The 16,524-nt window shown below is 42.3% G+C and overlaps 1 protein-coding gene across 2 annotated transcripts in view; it reads right to left on the reverse strand.

Annotated features, from left to right (window-relative positions):
- snrnp48 (small nuclear ribonucleoprotein 48 (U11/U12)) overlaps positions 1-16,524 on the reverse strand; it is a 41,004-nt gene that overhangs the window by 19,763 nt on the left and 4,717 nt on the right. The window contains exons 1-4 of one of the 2 annotated variants that reach the window (XM_061956914.2): positions 15,757-16,026; positions 2,709-2,822; positions 2,526-2,586; positions 2,368-2,448 (exon numbers count right to left, since the gene is read on the reverse strand). In XM_061956914.2, the coding sequence (XP_061812898.2) occupies positions 2,368-2,448; positions 2,526-2,586; positions 2,709-2,822; positions 15,757-15,891 (391 nt within the window). In that variant the 5' untranslated portion in view covers positions 15,892-16,026. Of the gene's footprint in view, positions 1-2,367; positions 2,449-2,525; positions 2,587-2,708; positions 2,823-15,756; positions 16,027-16,524 lie in introns of those variants that run through there. The other variant, XM_061956922.2, reaches the window with a different exon arrangement.

Here is a 16,524-nt window from a genome sequence, read left to right on the forward strand (position 1 = left end):
TTATTTAATACACTTATTGTTTTATTTAAATAAATGTAATTCATTTGTATTTTATTTAATTCAATGTAAATGTATTTTTATTTTATTCAATGTAATTTATGTTTATTTAATTTAATACATTAATTTAATTTAATAAATAATTTATTTTATTAGGACCCGAGCAGCGGAGCAAGGGCTCTCTTGAAATTGCTGTTTTTTTCTCTTCTATATGTTTGGGCACCTTTTTGAGGCCCCTTGACATGCACGAAAAGTCCCCATATTTTTACAGGTGCATCATGTATGGCGGAAAATGTTATACTTTTTTGGGGGGGGAAGAGCGTAAGTGCAAGCGACATGCGTGAACCCCGCGATGCAACAGGGGCAAGAACCTGTTCAACGCTGCTCCCAGCATTAATTTATTGTTATAATTAATTACATTTTTCCTGTTTATTCGTTACCCACCATTGTTCTTTTAAATTATATTTAAGGTTGAGTTTTGGTGGTGCAATAAACACTAATGTTTTCAAATGAACAGATAATCGTGTGATTTCAAAATCAATCAAAAACAATGGGCCAGGCGGGCCCTAATAATCGTAATGATTATTTCTGACATAATCATCCAGCCCTACTCATTAGAGATGCGCGGTTTGCGGACACAACCGCGGAGTCCGCGGATAAACCGCGGGTCGGGCGGGTAAAAATAGATTTTAAATAGATGCGGGCGGTTGGCGGTTGAACCAATTCGGAAATATATGTACATAGTTAAATGTTGTTACCCACATACGAAAAACGAGCAGCACTCTTTGAAACAGTCAATTGTTCATCAGGCACCGCGTCCCAGCAACAGTGGCGCAAGTGAGCGCTCCTTCAGCGCAGCAGGGCGCATTTTAGAGGCCAGGCGCTCTCGCATGAATCCTGGCGCTGTAGATGCCATTTTATTCCTGCATAGTGCTAACAAAAAAAAAAGTAAGTAGACATACGGTTGGATATGTTAAACGAATTAGTCTACGTTACCAAATAAGCCCATGTCTAACCTATATTGAGTTCGGTCAGCTGAATAATTTTGATGGTTACGTGTTGTTTGGGCGCACTACAATGCAAAGGAATTAAGGCAATTGCGTTGTTTATTGTGGTTTTTTTCTATTCGAGATATACTACTATGTGTGAATAATTATTTGGCCTCGCTTTCAAGTGAAGCGCATCTGCGATTGGCGACAATGTAAGGCTATTTAGCCTGCTTTGTTTGTCGCGACCGTCTATTTTCATTATAATTCAAGTTTGATGATAAAGTGCAGTCTGATGGGTTTGATTTCCCCCCTTCAGCTATTTGCCTTGGCCAATAAGTTGCAGGTAATTTATTATTATTATTTATTTAATTTATTTTTGTTTAAATAGAGATGACATACATATGTTATTGTATAATTTAAGTTTGTGCGCGTGATTGACAGGCTTATGAGGCACATTTTTTATTTATTTTTTTATTTCAACTTAAAAACGTATGAGCCTATGCCTATGCCTACAACATAGGCTATGTGTTTATCTTTATTTTCCTGCCTGTCGTTGACAATGGAGATTGTCTGATATTTTGTCATGGCTGCAGATCAATCAATAAAGGTTCATCTTTGTCGCGAAATTGTTCACTGCTTCACTGTGCACCCCGCCCTCGTCCCTATTTGAGCATTATAACGTTAACAAGTTAATATTCATTGAAATAAATTCAGAATTTTTTTTTTACCTAACGAAAATATAGTCCTAGTCTTTCTAAAACATTTTTTTAACTTCTTAAAAGCCTCGTTCTGCTTGCTGCAACAGCGCACACAAAGTGTGAGTAACGCACTATCTGAGGGCATTGGCAACAATAGTCAACACTTTCTTAATGGAAATGACAATAATATTATAATAATGATAAATAATATTATCACGCATTAATATCTCTTAGCCACGAATGCGTGGCCAAGAGATGCGTGGCACGCATTGAATGTCTCTGCTACATTGGATCAGTCTCCTTTCTTTTACCAGCAAAAGCTTTATAACCTCACTAATGCCTTGCATCGTCTATATTAGATATATAACAACGGGCGGGTGTGGTTTTGATAAAATGTTGGTTCGGGTGATGGTGGATGGATGACGACTTTTGTGATGCGGTTGCGGATGAAATAATTGCCTATCCGCGCATCTCTACTACTCATATTTTTTTTTTTGCCCACCAATCAACACACTGCACTGCCTTTTAGGCACCCAACCACAGAGCTTGGTACCACAACTGTGCGATTGTCAGCTATTTAGATTCCCTCCACAGCTTTTGAGAAATGGTGGAAACACAGCTCATCTGCGCCTTCAGTAACTGTCTTTCTTGTGGACTGAACCGTTTCCCAACCAGGACGCTACCTTGCCAGAAGGTGCCTTCCATCTTCATGAGCGGAGCAGCAGATCTGGCCTGCAGGATCACCTGGTTCTGAATGTTTTTGTCTGCAGGAAGGAGACAAGAGCGACATTCTTAGACCACAAAACAAAAACACATTATGCTGGCTGGAGTCCTCCCTCACCCATTGCAAAGCTTCTGATGCTGGTGTTCTCGTAACAGACAGAAGCATCATACATCTCTGCCTGCAAGACAGGAATTGTTTTTAACAATGAAGACGTGTTCCTCACAAAAAGCTATTTTCTCACAGCTCTCCGTTCTTCACATTTCTACTTCATGCAAGTACAGCTAGAGTCGGTTGTGTCACCTCCTCCTCAGGGGAGTAGCCCATCTTTCGAAGGCGGCATGAGGCCTTGTGTCTCTCCATGGTCCGGACTGGGACACGGTGTCCCGAGTCATAGGGACACAGCTCCATTGGTTCCTGGGATAAAAACAATGGATCAGTGTTATCACTGAATCTGACCATACACCACAGGGCTATTCAACTAAGGCCCTGTCTACATTAAGCCGGATAACTCCTTCAACGAATAATTATTTAGCCTAAGCCATCCATCCATCCATCCATCTTCTTCCGCTTATCCGAGGTCGGGTCGCGGGGGCAGCAGCCTAAGCAGGGAAGCCCAGACTTCCCTCTCCCCAGCCACTTCGTCCAGCTCCTCCCGGGGGATCCCGAGACGTTCCCAGGCCAGCCGGGAGACATAGTCTTCCCAACGTGTCCTGGGTCTTCCCAGTGGCCTCCTACCGGTCGGACGTGCCCTAAACACCTCCCGAGGGAGGCGATCGGGTGGCATCCTGACCAGATGCCCGAACCACCTCATCTGGCTCCTCTCCATGTGGAGGAGCAGCGGCTTTACTTTGAGTTCCCCCCGGATGACAGAGCTTCTCACCCTATCTCTAAGGGAGAGCCCTGCCACCCGGCGGAGGAAACTCATTTCGGCCGCTTGTACCCGTGATCTTGTCCTTTTGGTCATAACCCAAAGCTCATGACCATCGGTGAGGATGGGAACGTAGATCGACCGGTAAATTGAGAGCTTTGCCTTCCGGCTCAGCTCCTTCTTCACCACAACGGATCGATACAGTGTCCGCATTACTGAAGATGCCGCACCGATCCGCCTGTCGATCTCATGATCCACTCTTCCCTCACTCGTGAACAAGACTCCTAGGTACTTGAACTCCTCCACTTGGGGCAGGGTCTCCTCCCCAACCCGGAGATGGCACTCCACCCTTTTCCAGGCGAGAACCATGGATTCGGACATGGAGGTGCTGATTCTCATCCCAGTCGCTTCACACTCGGCTGCGAACCGATCCAGCGAGAGCTGAAGATCCTGGCCAGATGAAGCCATCAGGACCACATCATCTGCAAAAAGCAGAGACCTAATCCTGCAGCCACCAAACCGGATCCCCTCAACGCCTTGACTGCGCCTAGAAATTCTGTCCATAAAAGTTATGAACAGAATCGGTGACAAAGGGCATTCTTGGCGGAGTCCAACCCTCACTGGAAACGTGTCCGACTTACTGCCGGCAATGCGGACCAAGCTCTGACACTGATCATACAGGGAGCGGACAGCCACAATCAGACAGTCCGATACCCCATACTCTCTGAGCACTCCCCACAGGACTTCCCGAGGGACACGGTCGAATGCCTTCTCCAAGTCCACAAAGCACATGTAGACTGGTTGGGCAAACTCCCATGCACCCTCAAGGACTAGCCTAAGCCAGTGGTTCTTAACCTTGTTGGAGGTACAGAACCCCACCAGTTTCATTTGCGCATTCACCGAACCCTTCTTTAGTGAAAAATAAAATGTGATTTTTTTCTTTCAAATCCAAGACAAATTTACAGTATATGTTTTTTTTTACTGGTGCAGAAAATGAACCGAGCATGAACATCACCTTGTTCAAAGAACAAAACCAACACAGTGCATAAACTCACAACAAATTACACACCTGCAAATCAGTGTGACTTCTGCTGTTGCCTTTGAGAGACTAGTTTAGATATACGTGGCTTCACCTTGGCAGGTGCCACTCTCATGTCATTTTCACAGCAAGGTCTGTTCCTTTTCTTTGTTTTTATGTTCAGCACCCTCGAAAAGGATTGCTCGCAAAGACTGGGGGTATCCATAATTCGCCGATTAGGGAGAAGTTTTTATTCACACGATGAGTCGGGTGTGTCTCGACCTCCGCGGAGGCTTCGCCGAACCCCTTAGGCCGACTCACCGAACCCCTTGGATTCGATCGAACCCAGGTTAAAAACCACTGGCCTAAGCCCAGTGTCAGCCACACTAAACCATTGTTTATGGTTGCCCTCCTTGGATAATTTTTAAATGGCTAAGTGCTCCGTGTATTTCTAGAATCTCCGGCTCTTAGCTTTCTATGGAGTCATCGATCGTTTACAAACGGAGTTCAGAGACGACAGAAATACAGCGCCCCACACAGGAAGTGACGTCAGAAAGAACGCGCCACGGCCCGCTTCATAACAAGCGGTTTTGTAACTCGGAGCTAACCACTGGAAATATGGGGGCGAGTCATTCAGAGGTCTTATCTTTGTCCATTTGATGTCAGATGAAACAAAAAAATTGCTGTTTGGCCACAATACACAGCAATATATTTGGAGGAGAAAGAATGAGGCCTTTAATCCCAGGAACACCATGCCTACCGTCAAGCATGGTGGTGGTAGTATTATGCTCTGGGCCCAATGGTGCATGCGCCTCGCAATACGAAGGTACTGAGTAGTCCTGGGTTCAATCCCGGGCTCTGGATCTTTCTCTGTGGAGTATGTTTTCCCGTGATTGCGTGGGTTCCCTCCGGGTATCCTAGTCACTGCCATTGTGTCCTTGGGCAAGACACTTTACCCACCTGCTCCCAGTGCCACTCACACTGGTTTAAATGTAACTTAGATATTGGGTTTCACTATGTAAAGCGCTTTGAGTCACTAGAGAAAAGCGCTATATAAATATAATTCACTTCACTTCACTTCACATGTCCGTGCTTGTGGAAATCACACACCTCAAGAGAAGGAAACGCGCGATTGCAGCCATTTGGGATACAACACATCTCAGACTGCAAGAGAACTTTCGAATGTCCAGGTCAGCTGTGATTCTACTTACCGAAAAACTTTGTCCATTTGTCGAAGGAGAGACAACGAGAATGCGGGCTCCCGTGGATGTGATAAAAAAAAGGTAGCGTGTGTTTTGTATTACCTGGCCGACGATGGAAGACTACGGAAAACAGCAAATGCTTTTGGACTGGCAAAGCAGACTGTATCATAGGGCTGGGTGATATGGCCTTTTTTAATATCTCAATATTTTCAGGCCATGTCACGATACACGATATATATCTGGATATTTTGCCTTAGCCTTGAATGAACACTTGATGCATATAATCACAGCAGTATGATGATTCAATGTGTCTACATTAAAACATTCTTCTTCATACTGCATTAATATATGCTACTTTTAAACTTTCATGCAGAGAGGGAAACCACAACTAAATCAATTTAGCAAAAGTGTATTTATTAAACAGTTATTAAGCAGTGGCACAAACATTCATGTCATTTCCAAAACAGAAAGTGCAAGATTGTCAGAGACATTTTAAAACAAGCTATTAGTGCACTTTTGTGCATGATGTCACTAAGATGACATATCAAAACAACACTAAATTAAAGTGCACTTTTTGTACAGAACGCCAGTACAATAGTTAAAAACAAATAAAGTGCACTTTTGTGCATGATGTCACACAAGATATTTCAATACAAGTCAAATAAAAATGAGCTGCATAACAGGAAATCAAATAGTGTATGTCCTTCGCTATGTGGTAGGTTCCGGCGGATATTATCTCCTTATGTTGTTTACTTTTTTGTTTTCATACGGTGTTGATCTGGAAATAGTTGCTTCGGCATTTTGTTGGTGTGGCACCGAACAGAAATGTTGACATGCGGAGTTTCAAGCACTCTTCATTCTCTAGCGGGTGACTTTTCAAATGATGCTACTTTTTGTAGCAATGCTTTTGCCGCATAAATGTTCAACATATTCCCACTTGAAGCCAAACCACCGCCGGATCCCGTGCTGTTTTTCTTGGGAATTCATTCTTAAATAAATAAATAAATGGGTTGTACTTGTATAGCGCTTTTCTACCTTCAAGGTACTCAAAGCGCTTTGACACTATTTCCACATTTACCCATTCACACACACATTCACACACTGATGGCGCTAACCAGCAGCCATCAGGAGCAAGGGGTGAAGTGTCTTGCCCAAGGACACAATGGACGTGACTAGGATGGTAGAAGGTGGTGATTGAACCCCAGTAACCAGCAACCCTCCGATTGCTGGCACGGCCACTCTACCAACTTCGCCACACCGTCCCCTTAACTTAATTAAAACATAAAATAAACAATTGATCGAAAAATGGAAGCGTTAAAAAAAAGTATATGACTAATTTTTTAGCATTTTTATGAGTGGGACCCTTTCGGGTCCCCTAGAATTTTAGTGGGATATTTGTCTTAAAAACTGTCATTGTTAAAAAAATTAAAATGAATTAAAATCAATGTTATGAATTATTGACTTACTGTATTTAAGATTCCAATTACTTCACATTTAATATTACACTTTGAACATATTAGTGGGGAAATGATTGCACATTTTATGTTTTTGCCATAAAAAACAGTGTTTTCTTAAACAAAAGGGGCTTAATACAAAAAAATAATCAAATAAAACTTGATTTGGACGGAGAGATCTGAAGTTGATCTGGAGATTTAAGCGTTGAAATAAATAAATTAATACATGACTTATTTTTAACATTTTTATGACTGAGACCCTTAGGGACCAAACTTGGGAGGCGCCATGAAGCTAAAAACTAAATATTGTATTATTTGTACAAAAGACAAATATATATACATTTTGTGTGCATAAGAAAAGGAGAAAAAAAAAGATGCAAATGTTGTGATTGTTTTAGTATGCGACCTTCAGTGGACAGTTTGGACTTGCTCGACCATGTTTGACCCTGGAACAGACTAACTTCTCCAAGTCGCATGCGGCCAGTTCTCCGCACACGGCGCTCCCCTGGAGGATTGTTCCTCCATTTGTTACCAGATTCGCACCTTCTCTCTCTCTCTCGTATTACCACCCGCACCACACCGTTAGCATCACAGCTAACGTTACCATGTCGCTATCTGCCTGCTCCGCGGGAACGTGTGACGTTGCACACGTGACATATGTAAGGTGTGCTTGTTTATGTCTCTGTGAGAAGGAGAGACAAGAAAGAGTGAGCAACTGCGTAAGAATGTATACTCCAATATCACGATATAGTCATTTTCTATATCGCATAGAGACAAACCCGCGATATATCGAGTATATCGATATATCTATCGCCCAGCCCTACTGTATCAGTTATTGTCCGCCATGTATGTCGCAGACTCAACGTCTAGGTCCAGAGTATATAAAGTCACCAAAAACAAATGGACAATGAAGGTGAAGGCAAAGAGTGAGGTGTGTCCTGACCAGATATCTAGATCCCTCGACTGATTGATGCAAAATGTTCTTTATCACATTGTTTACTTTCAAATGTCTAATAAAGATTTGATTAATTTATGTTGGCTCAGGTGTGATTCACTACAATAGGGCCCCACATCACACTGGATTCCAGTTCATTGAAATACCACAACACTGGATATTGTTGAGATAAGTTACATTTAATTTAAGAACTTGCACACAAAGCAACACTGGAGGTGACTATGACGTGCGCATTTTCCACGCATGCGTACTAGGTCGGGTTGCGCCGCCAGACGGAGGGGGTCTTAAACGACGGCATTGTGTGTGTGGACAAGGATAAGGTTAGGTGGGATTTACCCTGAATAACCTTAACCCAACAGGTGTAAAAGAAAGTACATGTCTATCCTCCTTCAAAACTGCACTAAAAGAAGCAGCTACAACTAGGGATGTCCCGATCCGATATTTGGATCGGATGCCGATATTTGCAAAAAAAATGCGTATCGGCAAGGCATGGGAAAATGCCGATCCAGATCCAGTTAAAATAAAAATTCCGCTCCGTGTTTTCCAACGCACCTATTTAAATAGTACATTCCACTTTTCTGCTGCTCCCTAATTTCCGTTCCGCATTTTCCAGCACAGCTTCAACACATCCACAGGTCTGTGGATTCTCACGCAGTTGCTTTTAGCTGCTGGCATTACACGACAGGCTCTTCTCACTCTTTCCTGTGTCTGTGCTTCTCACAGACAGCAAGCGCACCTTCTTACACACGTCACATACTGTCACGTCATACGTCACATACTGTCACGTCATACGTCACATACTGTCACGTCATACGTCACATACGTATACGTCCTCCCCGAGCAGAGAGGTAGCAGCATGGCTAACGTTAGCTGTGATGCTAGCGCAGCCGTGTGACCAACGTTCTCTCTAAGGTGCGTGCTTGTGCAATTGCGCACTGTTTAAACGTCCTCTTCGCATAGCAATTATATGCCACGCACAAAATCAAATAAAAAAATAAGCGCATAACAATTTACGACACACGGACACGACAGAGAAAACAGTTTTCGTCATCATTGTTCAAATACTGTAACGTCTGTCCAAACGCTTATCTCCGTTCGGTGCCACACGCCCACACCATCAAAATGCCGAGGCAAAAATTTCCACATCAACACCGTATGAAAAAATTAGTGATTTTTTTAGTTGTGATTTCCCTCTCTGCATGAAAGTTTAAAAGTAGCATATAATAATGCAGTATGAAGAAGAATGTTTTAATGTAGACATGCAAGCCTTGAAAGAAAATGTTGAAAATCAAGACTACATTTCCTGCAAATGGATGCATTTCTACCCTATATTTTAACTTTAGATTTATTCTCATATCAAACTCTTTTGGCTGTCTTTTTGACACTTACATCCGGCGCCCCCCTCCACACCCTGGATTATAAATAATGTAAATAATTCAATGTGATTATCTTGTGTGATGACTGTATTATGATGATAGTATATATCTGATAGTATATATCTGTATCATGAATCAATTTAAGTAGACCCTGACTTAAACAAGTTGAAAAACGTATTCGGGTGTTACCATTTAGTGGTCAATTGTACGGAATATGTACTTCACTGTGCAACCTACTAATAAAAGTCTCAATCAATCAATCAAAACACATAGAATCATCATACTGCTGTGATTATATGCATCAAGTGTTCATTCAAGGCTAAGGCAAAATATCGATATATATATTGTGTATCGCAATATGGCCTTAAAATATCGCAATATTAAAAAAAGGCCATATCGCCCAGCCCTTGTTTCAATGATGCCATTTCTGTTTGTCATGTATAATTTTGTCTATTTTGTGTTTATCCTTGAATAAACAGGTCAGTTTCTTGTTACCAACCATTGTGTATTATTCAAACTCACCTAATTCAGCTGGCTAGTTGTTATCAAGAGTACTAAAACCCTTTTCAACATGATTCTGACAACTAAGTAGGCTAAATAACTTTAAACTTTAATACATGCTCGGATAGGCCATTTTCGGTCAGTATCGGTATCCGTCAGTATCGGTATCAGATCGGAGGTGCAAAAACAATATCGGTATCGGATCGGAAGTGCAAAAACCTGGATCGGGACATCCCTAGCTACAACCCTAGCCTAACCCCCTCCCCGGATTATAAATAAGCAAATGTAAATAATCAAATGTATAATTGTTCTTATGCTTTCTGAGCTCACTATGTTCACCGCTCGCAGTACATATCCTACAAAGTGAGACCTACACTGTTACTATGTCCATTTCTCAGATGATATAATTGTTGATGACTGAAATATGCTGATTGCAACCCAACCTAACCCACCTGCTGGCCCCACTATGGACTCGACTCTCACTATTATGTTAGCTCCACTATGGACTGGACTTTCACAATATTATGCTAGACCCACTCGACGTACATTTCCTCCGGGGGAGGGGGGGTCACCCACATCTGCGGTCCTCTCCAAGGTTTCTCATAGTCATTCACATCGACGTCCCACTGGGTTGTGAGTTTTTCCTTGCCCTTATGTGGGCTCTGAACCGAGGATGTCGTGGCTTGTGCAGCCCTTTGAGACACTTGGGATTTAGGGCTGTATAAATAAACATTGATTGATATCGTGTATCGTGACATGACCTAAAAATATCGAGATATTAATAAAAAGCCATATCGCCCAGCCCTAATGTGAGTTGTAACAGGATAATGCATACATTTATCATTTGTTTTCAAATCGGTTCCAAAAAAGTGGCACCCCAAAAATGTACTGTGGGACCCCATTTTTATGACTTGACAGGGTCCCTGGGCCCCCATTTTGAAAATTCCTAGCGCCAACACTGTGATTTCAATTTTTTTTTAATGTATGTGGATCCCAAATACACAAAAGCAGGTAATTTCAGGTAAGACAAGTTGGTTTTGCATAAAAAATATATATTTTTTTTAATGGTAGAGGGCCCTAGTGTGTGAATGTTGTCTGTCTATCTGTGTTGGCCCTGTGATGAGGTGGTGACTTGTCCAGGGTGTACGCTGCCTTCCGCCCGAATGCAGCTGAGATAGGCCCCGGCGACCCCGAATGGGACAAGCGGTAGAAAATGGACTGATGGAAATATAGAATGTGAGTTGTAACAGGATAATGCATACATTTATCATTTGTTTTCAAATCGGTTCCAAAAAAGTGGGACCCCAAAAATGTACTGTGGGACCCCATTTTTATAACTTGACAGGGTCCCTGGGCCCCCATTTTGAAAATTCCTAGCGCCAACACTGTGATTTCAATTTTTTTTAACGTATGTGGATCCCAAATACACAAAAGCAGGTAATTTCAGGTAAGACAAGTTGGTTTTGCATAAAATATAACTTGTTTTTTTTAAATGGTAGAGGGCCCTAGTGTGTGAATGTTGTCTGTCTATCTGTGTTGGCCCTGTGATGAGGTGGCGACTTGTCCAGGGTGTACCCTGCCTTCCGCCCGAATGCAGCTGAGTTAGGCCCCGGCGACCCCGAATGGGACAAGCGGTAGAAAATGGACTGATGGAAATATAGAATGTGAGTTGTAACAGGATAATGCATACATTTATCATTTGTTTTCAAATCGGTTCCAAAAAAGTGGGACCCCAAAAATGTACTGTGGGACCCCATTTTTATAACTTGACAGGGTCCCTGGGCCCCCATTTTGAAAATTCCTAGCGCCAACACTGTGATTTCAATTTTTTTTAACGTATGTGGATCCCAAATACACAAAAGCAGGTAATTTCAGGTAAGACAAGTTGGTTTTGCATAAAATATAACTTGTTTTTTTTAAATGGTAGAGGGCCCTAGTGTGTGAATGTTGTCTGTCTATCTGTGTTGGCCCTGTGATGAGGTGGCGACTTGTCCAGGGTGTACCCTGCCTTCCGCCCGAATGCAGCTGAGATAGGCCCCGGCGACCCCGAATGGGACAAGCGGTAGAAAATGGACTGATGGAAATATAGAATGTGAGTTGTAACAGGATAATGCATACATTTATCATTTGTTTTCAAATCGGTTCCAAAAAAGTGGGACCCCAAAAATGTACTGTGGGACCCCATTTTTATAACTTGACAGGGTCCCTGGGCCCCCATTTTGAAAATTCCTAGCGCCAACACTGTGATTTCAATTTTTTTTAACATATGTGGATCCCAAATACACAAAAGCAGGTAATTTCAGGTAAGACAAGTTGGTTTTGCATAAAATATAACTTGTTTTTTTTAAATGGTAGAGGGCCCTAGTGTGTGAATGTTGTCTGTCTATCTGTGTTGGCCCTGTGATGAAGTGGCGACTTGTCCAGGGTGTACCCCGCCTTCCGCCCGAATGCAGCTGACCCCAAATGGGACAAGCGGTAGAAAATGGACTGATGGAAATATAGAATGTGAGTTGTAACAGGATAATGCATACATTTATCATTTGTTTTCAAATCGGTTCCAAAAAAGTGGCACCCCAAAAATGTACTGTGGGACCCCATTTTTATAACTTGACAGGATCCCTGGGCCCCCATTTTGAAAATTCCTAGCGCCAACACTGTGATTTCAATTTTTTTAATGTATGTGGATCCCAAATACACAAAAGCAGGTAATTTCAGGTAAGACAAGTTGGTTTTGCATAAAAAAAAAAAATTTTTTTTTAATGGTAGAGGGCCCTAGTGTGTGAATGTTGTCTGTCTATCTGTGTTGGCCCTGTGATGAGGTGGCGACTTGTCCAGGGTGTACCCCGCCTTTTGCCCGAATGCAGCTGACCCCGAATGGGACAAGCGGTAGAAAATGGACTGATGGAAATATAGAATGTGAGTTGTAACAGGATAATGCATACATTTATCATTTGTTTTCAAATAGGTTCCAAAAAAGTGGGACCCCAAAAATGTAATGTGGGACCCCATTTTTATAACTTGACAGGGTCCCTGGGCTCCCATTTTGAAAATTCCTAGCGCCAACACTGTGATTTAAATTTTTTTTTAATGTATGTGGATCCCAGATACACAAAAGCAGGTAATTTCAGGTAAGACAAGTTGGTTTTGCATAAAATATATATATATTTTTTTAAATGGTAGAGGGTCCTAGTGTGTGAATGTTGTCTGTCTATCTGTGTTGGCCCTGTGATGAGGTGGCGACTTGTCCAGGATGTACCCCGCCTTCCGCCCGAATGTAACTGAGATAGGCTCCAGCGACCCCGAATGGGACAAGCGGTAGAAAATGGACTGATGGAAATATAGAATGTGAGTTGTAACAGGATAATGCATACATTTATCATTTGTTTTCAAATCGGTTCCAAAAAAGTAGGACCCCAAAAATGTACTGTGGGACCCCATTTTTATAACTTGACAGGGTCCCTGGGCTCCCATTTTGAAAATTCCTAGCGCCTACACTGTGATTTCAATTTTTTTTTAATGTATGTGGATCCCAAATACACAAAAGCAGGTAATTTCAGGTAAGACAAGTTGGTTTTGCATAAAATATATATATATTTTTTTTAAATGGTAGAGGGTCCTAGTGTGTGAATGTTGTCTGTCTATCTGTGTTGGCCCTGTGATGAGGTGGCGACTTGTCCAGGATGTACCCCGCCTTCCGCCCGAATGTAACTGAGATAGGCTCCAGCGACCCCGAATGGGACAAGCGGTAGAAAATGGACTGATGGAAATATAGAATGTGAGTTGTAACAGGATAATGCATACATTTATCATTTGTTTTCAAATCGGTTCCAAAAAAGTAGGACCCCAAAAATGTACTGTGGGACCCCATTTTTATAACTTGACGGGGTCCCTGGTACCCCATTTTGAAAATTCCTAGCGCCAACACTGTGATTTCAATTTTTTTTTTACAAACCCCGTTTCCATATGAGTTGGGAAATTGTGTTAGATGTAAATATAAACGGAATACAATGATTTGCAAATCCTTTTCAACCCATATTCAGTTGAATGCACTACAAAGACAACATATTTGATGTTCAAACTCATAAAGTTTATTTATTTTTTGCAAATAATAATTAACTTAGAATTTCATGGCTGCAACACGTGCCAAAATAGTTGGGAAAGGGCATGTTCACCACTGCGTTACATGGCCTTTCCTTTTAACAACACTCAGTAAACGTTTGGGAACTGAGAAGACACATTTTTTTAAGCTTCTCAGGTGGAATTCTTTCCCATTCTTGCTTGATGTACAGCTTAAGTTGTTCAACAGTTCGGGGGTCTCCGTTGTGGTATTTTAGGCTTCATAATGCGCCACACGTTTTCAATGGGAGACAGGTCTGGACTACAGGCAGGCCAGTCTAGTACCCGCACTCTTTTACTATGAAGGCACGTTGATGTAACACGTGGCTTGGCATTGTCTTGCTGAAATAAGCAGGGGCGTCCATGGTAACGTTGCTCGGATGGCAACATAAGTTGCTCCAAAACCTGTATGTACCTTTCAGCATTAATGGCGCCTTCACAGATGTGTAAGTTACCCATGTCTTGGGCACTAATACACCCCCATACCATCACAGATAATGCCTTTTACACTTTGCGCCTATAACAATCCGGATGGTTCTTTTCCTCTTTGGTCCGGAGGACACGACGTCCACAGTTTCTAAAAACTATTTGAAATGTGAACTCGTCAGACCACAGAACACTTTTCCACTTTGCATCAGTCCATCTTAGATGAGCTCAGGCCGAGCGAAGCCGACGGCGTTTCTGGGTGTTGTTGATAAACGGTTTTCACCTTGCACAGGAGAGTTTTAACTTGCACTTACAGATGTAGCGACCAACTGTAGTAACTGACAGTGGATTTCTGAAGTGTTCCTGAGCCCATGTGGTGATATCCTTTACACACTGATGTCGCTTGTTTATGCAGTACAGCCTGAGGGATCGAAGGTCACGGGCTTAGCTGCTTACGTGCAGTGATTTCTCCAGATTCTCTGAACCCTTTGATGGTATTACGGACCGTAGATGGTGAAATCCCTAAATTCCTTGCAATAGCTGGTTGAGAAAGGTTTTTCTTAAACTGTTCAACAATTTGCTCACGCATTTGTTGACAAAGTGGTGACCCTCGCCCCACCCGTGTTTGTGAATGACTGAGCATTTCATGGAATCTACTTTTATACCCAATCATGGCACCCACCTGTTCCCAATTTGCCTATTCACCTGTGGGATGTTCCAAATAAGTGTTTGATGAGCATTCCTCAACTTTATCAGTATTTATTGTCACCTTTCCCAACTTCTTTGTCACGTGTTGCTGGCATCAAATTCTAAAGTTAATGATAATTTGCAAAAAAAAAAAAGATTATCAGTTTGAACATCAAATATGTTGTCTTTGTAGCATATTCAACTGAATATGGGTTGAAAATAATTTGCAAATCATTGTATTCCATTTATATTTACATCTAACACAATTTCCCAACACATATGGAAACGGGGTTTGTACTTATGTGGATCCCAAACACACAAAAGCAGGTAATTTCAGGTAAGACAAGTTGGTTTTGCATAAAATATATATATATATTTTTTTAAATGGTAGAGGGCCCTAATGTGTGAATGTTGTCTGTCTATCTGTGTTGGCCCTGCGATGAGATGGCGACTTGTCCAGGATGTACCCCGCCTTCCGCCCGAATGCAGCTGAGATAGGCTCCAGCGACCCCAAAAGGGACAAGCGGTGAAAATGGATGGATGGTAGAGGGGTTTAACTGACAAGGGTATATGGCGCCCCCTAGCAATGTTGTAGCGCCGTTATAGAATTACGGCTTGGTCTGAGGCACTTTAAGTCCCAAGTGCGCCCTTTAATACGCACAATATTCAAAAGTAAAAGTATAATTATCAATAATTTGTTATAATAATCGTTACAGCTTGTTGTAGACAGCTGCTAGACGAGTACCTTATCCGGCTTGTTGTCCTGCGACCATCCTAACATTTCTTGTATCTGTTTCTTGCACTGCTCGGTGAACTCCACCAGCTCCTGCAGACGGTCCATTCGTTCTTGCCGCGTTGTGCTTTCTGAAGAGTTCGACATTTTTTTTAAATTGGCTATCGGTCCACGGAGAAGGAAGCGGGAAACTAAATTACGACACCGCCGTTGGCGAGATAACCGCCATGTTGTAGATGGTGACGTCAGGGTTTCTTCTTCGTGGGCGGCGTGTGCATTACAGCGCGACACCTGCTGGAGAGATGCGCAAGTACATGTCGGGTCATTAGGATTGAAACCATATGTTTTTATTTATATGGTTGGTTGGTTTAAGTTTATTTCGAACATGTATACTATTTCAGTGTGAAACATCACATATTAGCCTTCCCGGTAAGGTCTATTCAGGTGTACTGGAGAGGAGGCTACGCCGGATAGTCGAACCTCGAATTCAGGAGAAACAGTGTGGTTTTCATCCTGGTCGTGGAACTGTGGACCAGGTCTATACTCTGGGCAGGGTCCTTGAGGGTGCATGGGAGTTTGTCCAATCAGTCTACATGTGCTTTGTGGACTTGGAGAAGGCATTTGACCAATCCATACACTTGGGTAAAACGGAATCCATCCTGTTTAGGTCCCACATCAACCTTAAGAAAGTCAATGACTTCACTATAAAGGTGGGTGACATTGTTATCACCAGGAAAGATGAGGTCACCTACCTAGGTTCCATTCTAGAGGCTAATCTTT

The sequence above is a fragment of the Nerophis lumbriciformis genome, linkage group LG04 (genome assembly GCF_033978685.3).
Source record: "Nerophis lumbriciformis linkage group LG04, RoL_Nlum_v2.1, whole genome shotgun sequence".
Classification (NCBI taxonomy): Eukaryota; Metazoa; Chordata; class Actinopteri; order Syngnathiformes; family Syngnathidae; genus Nerophis; species Nerophis lumbriciformis.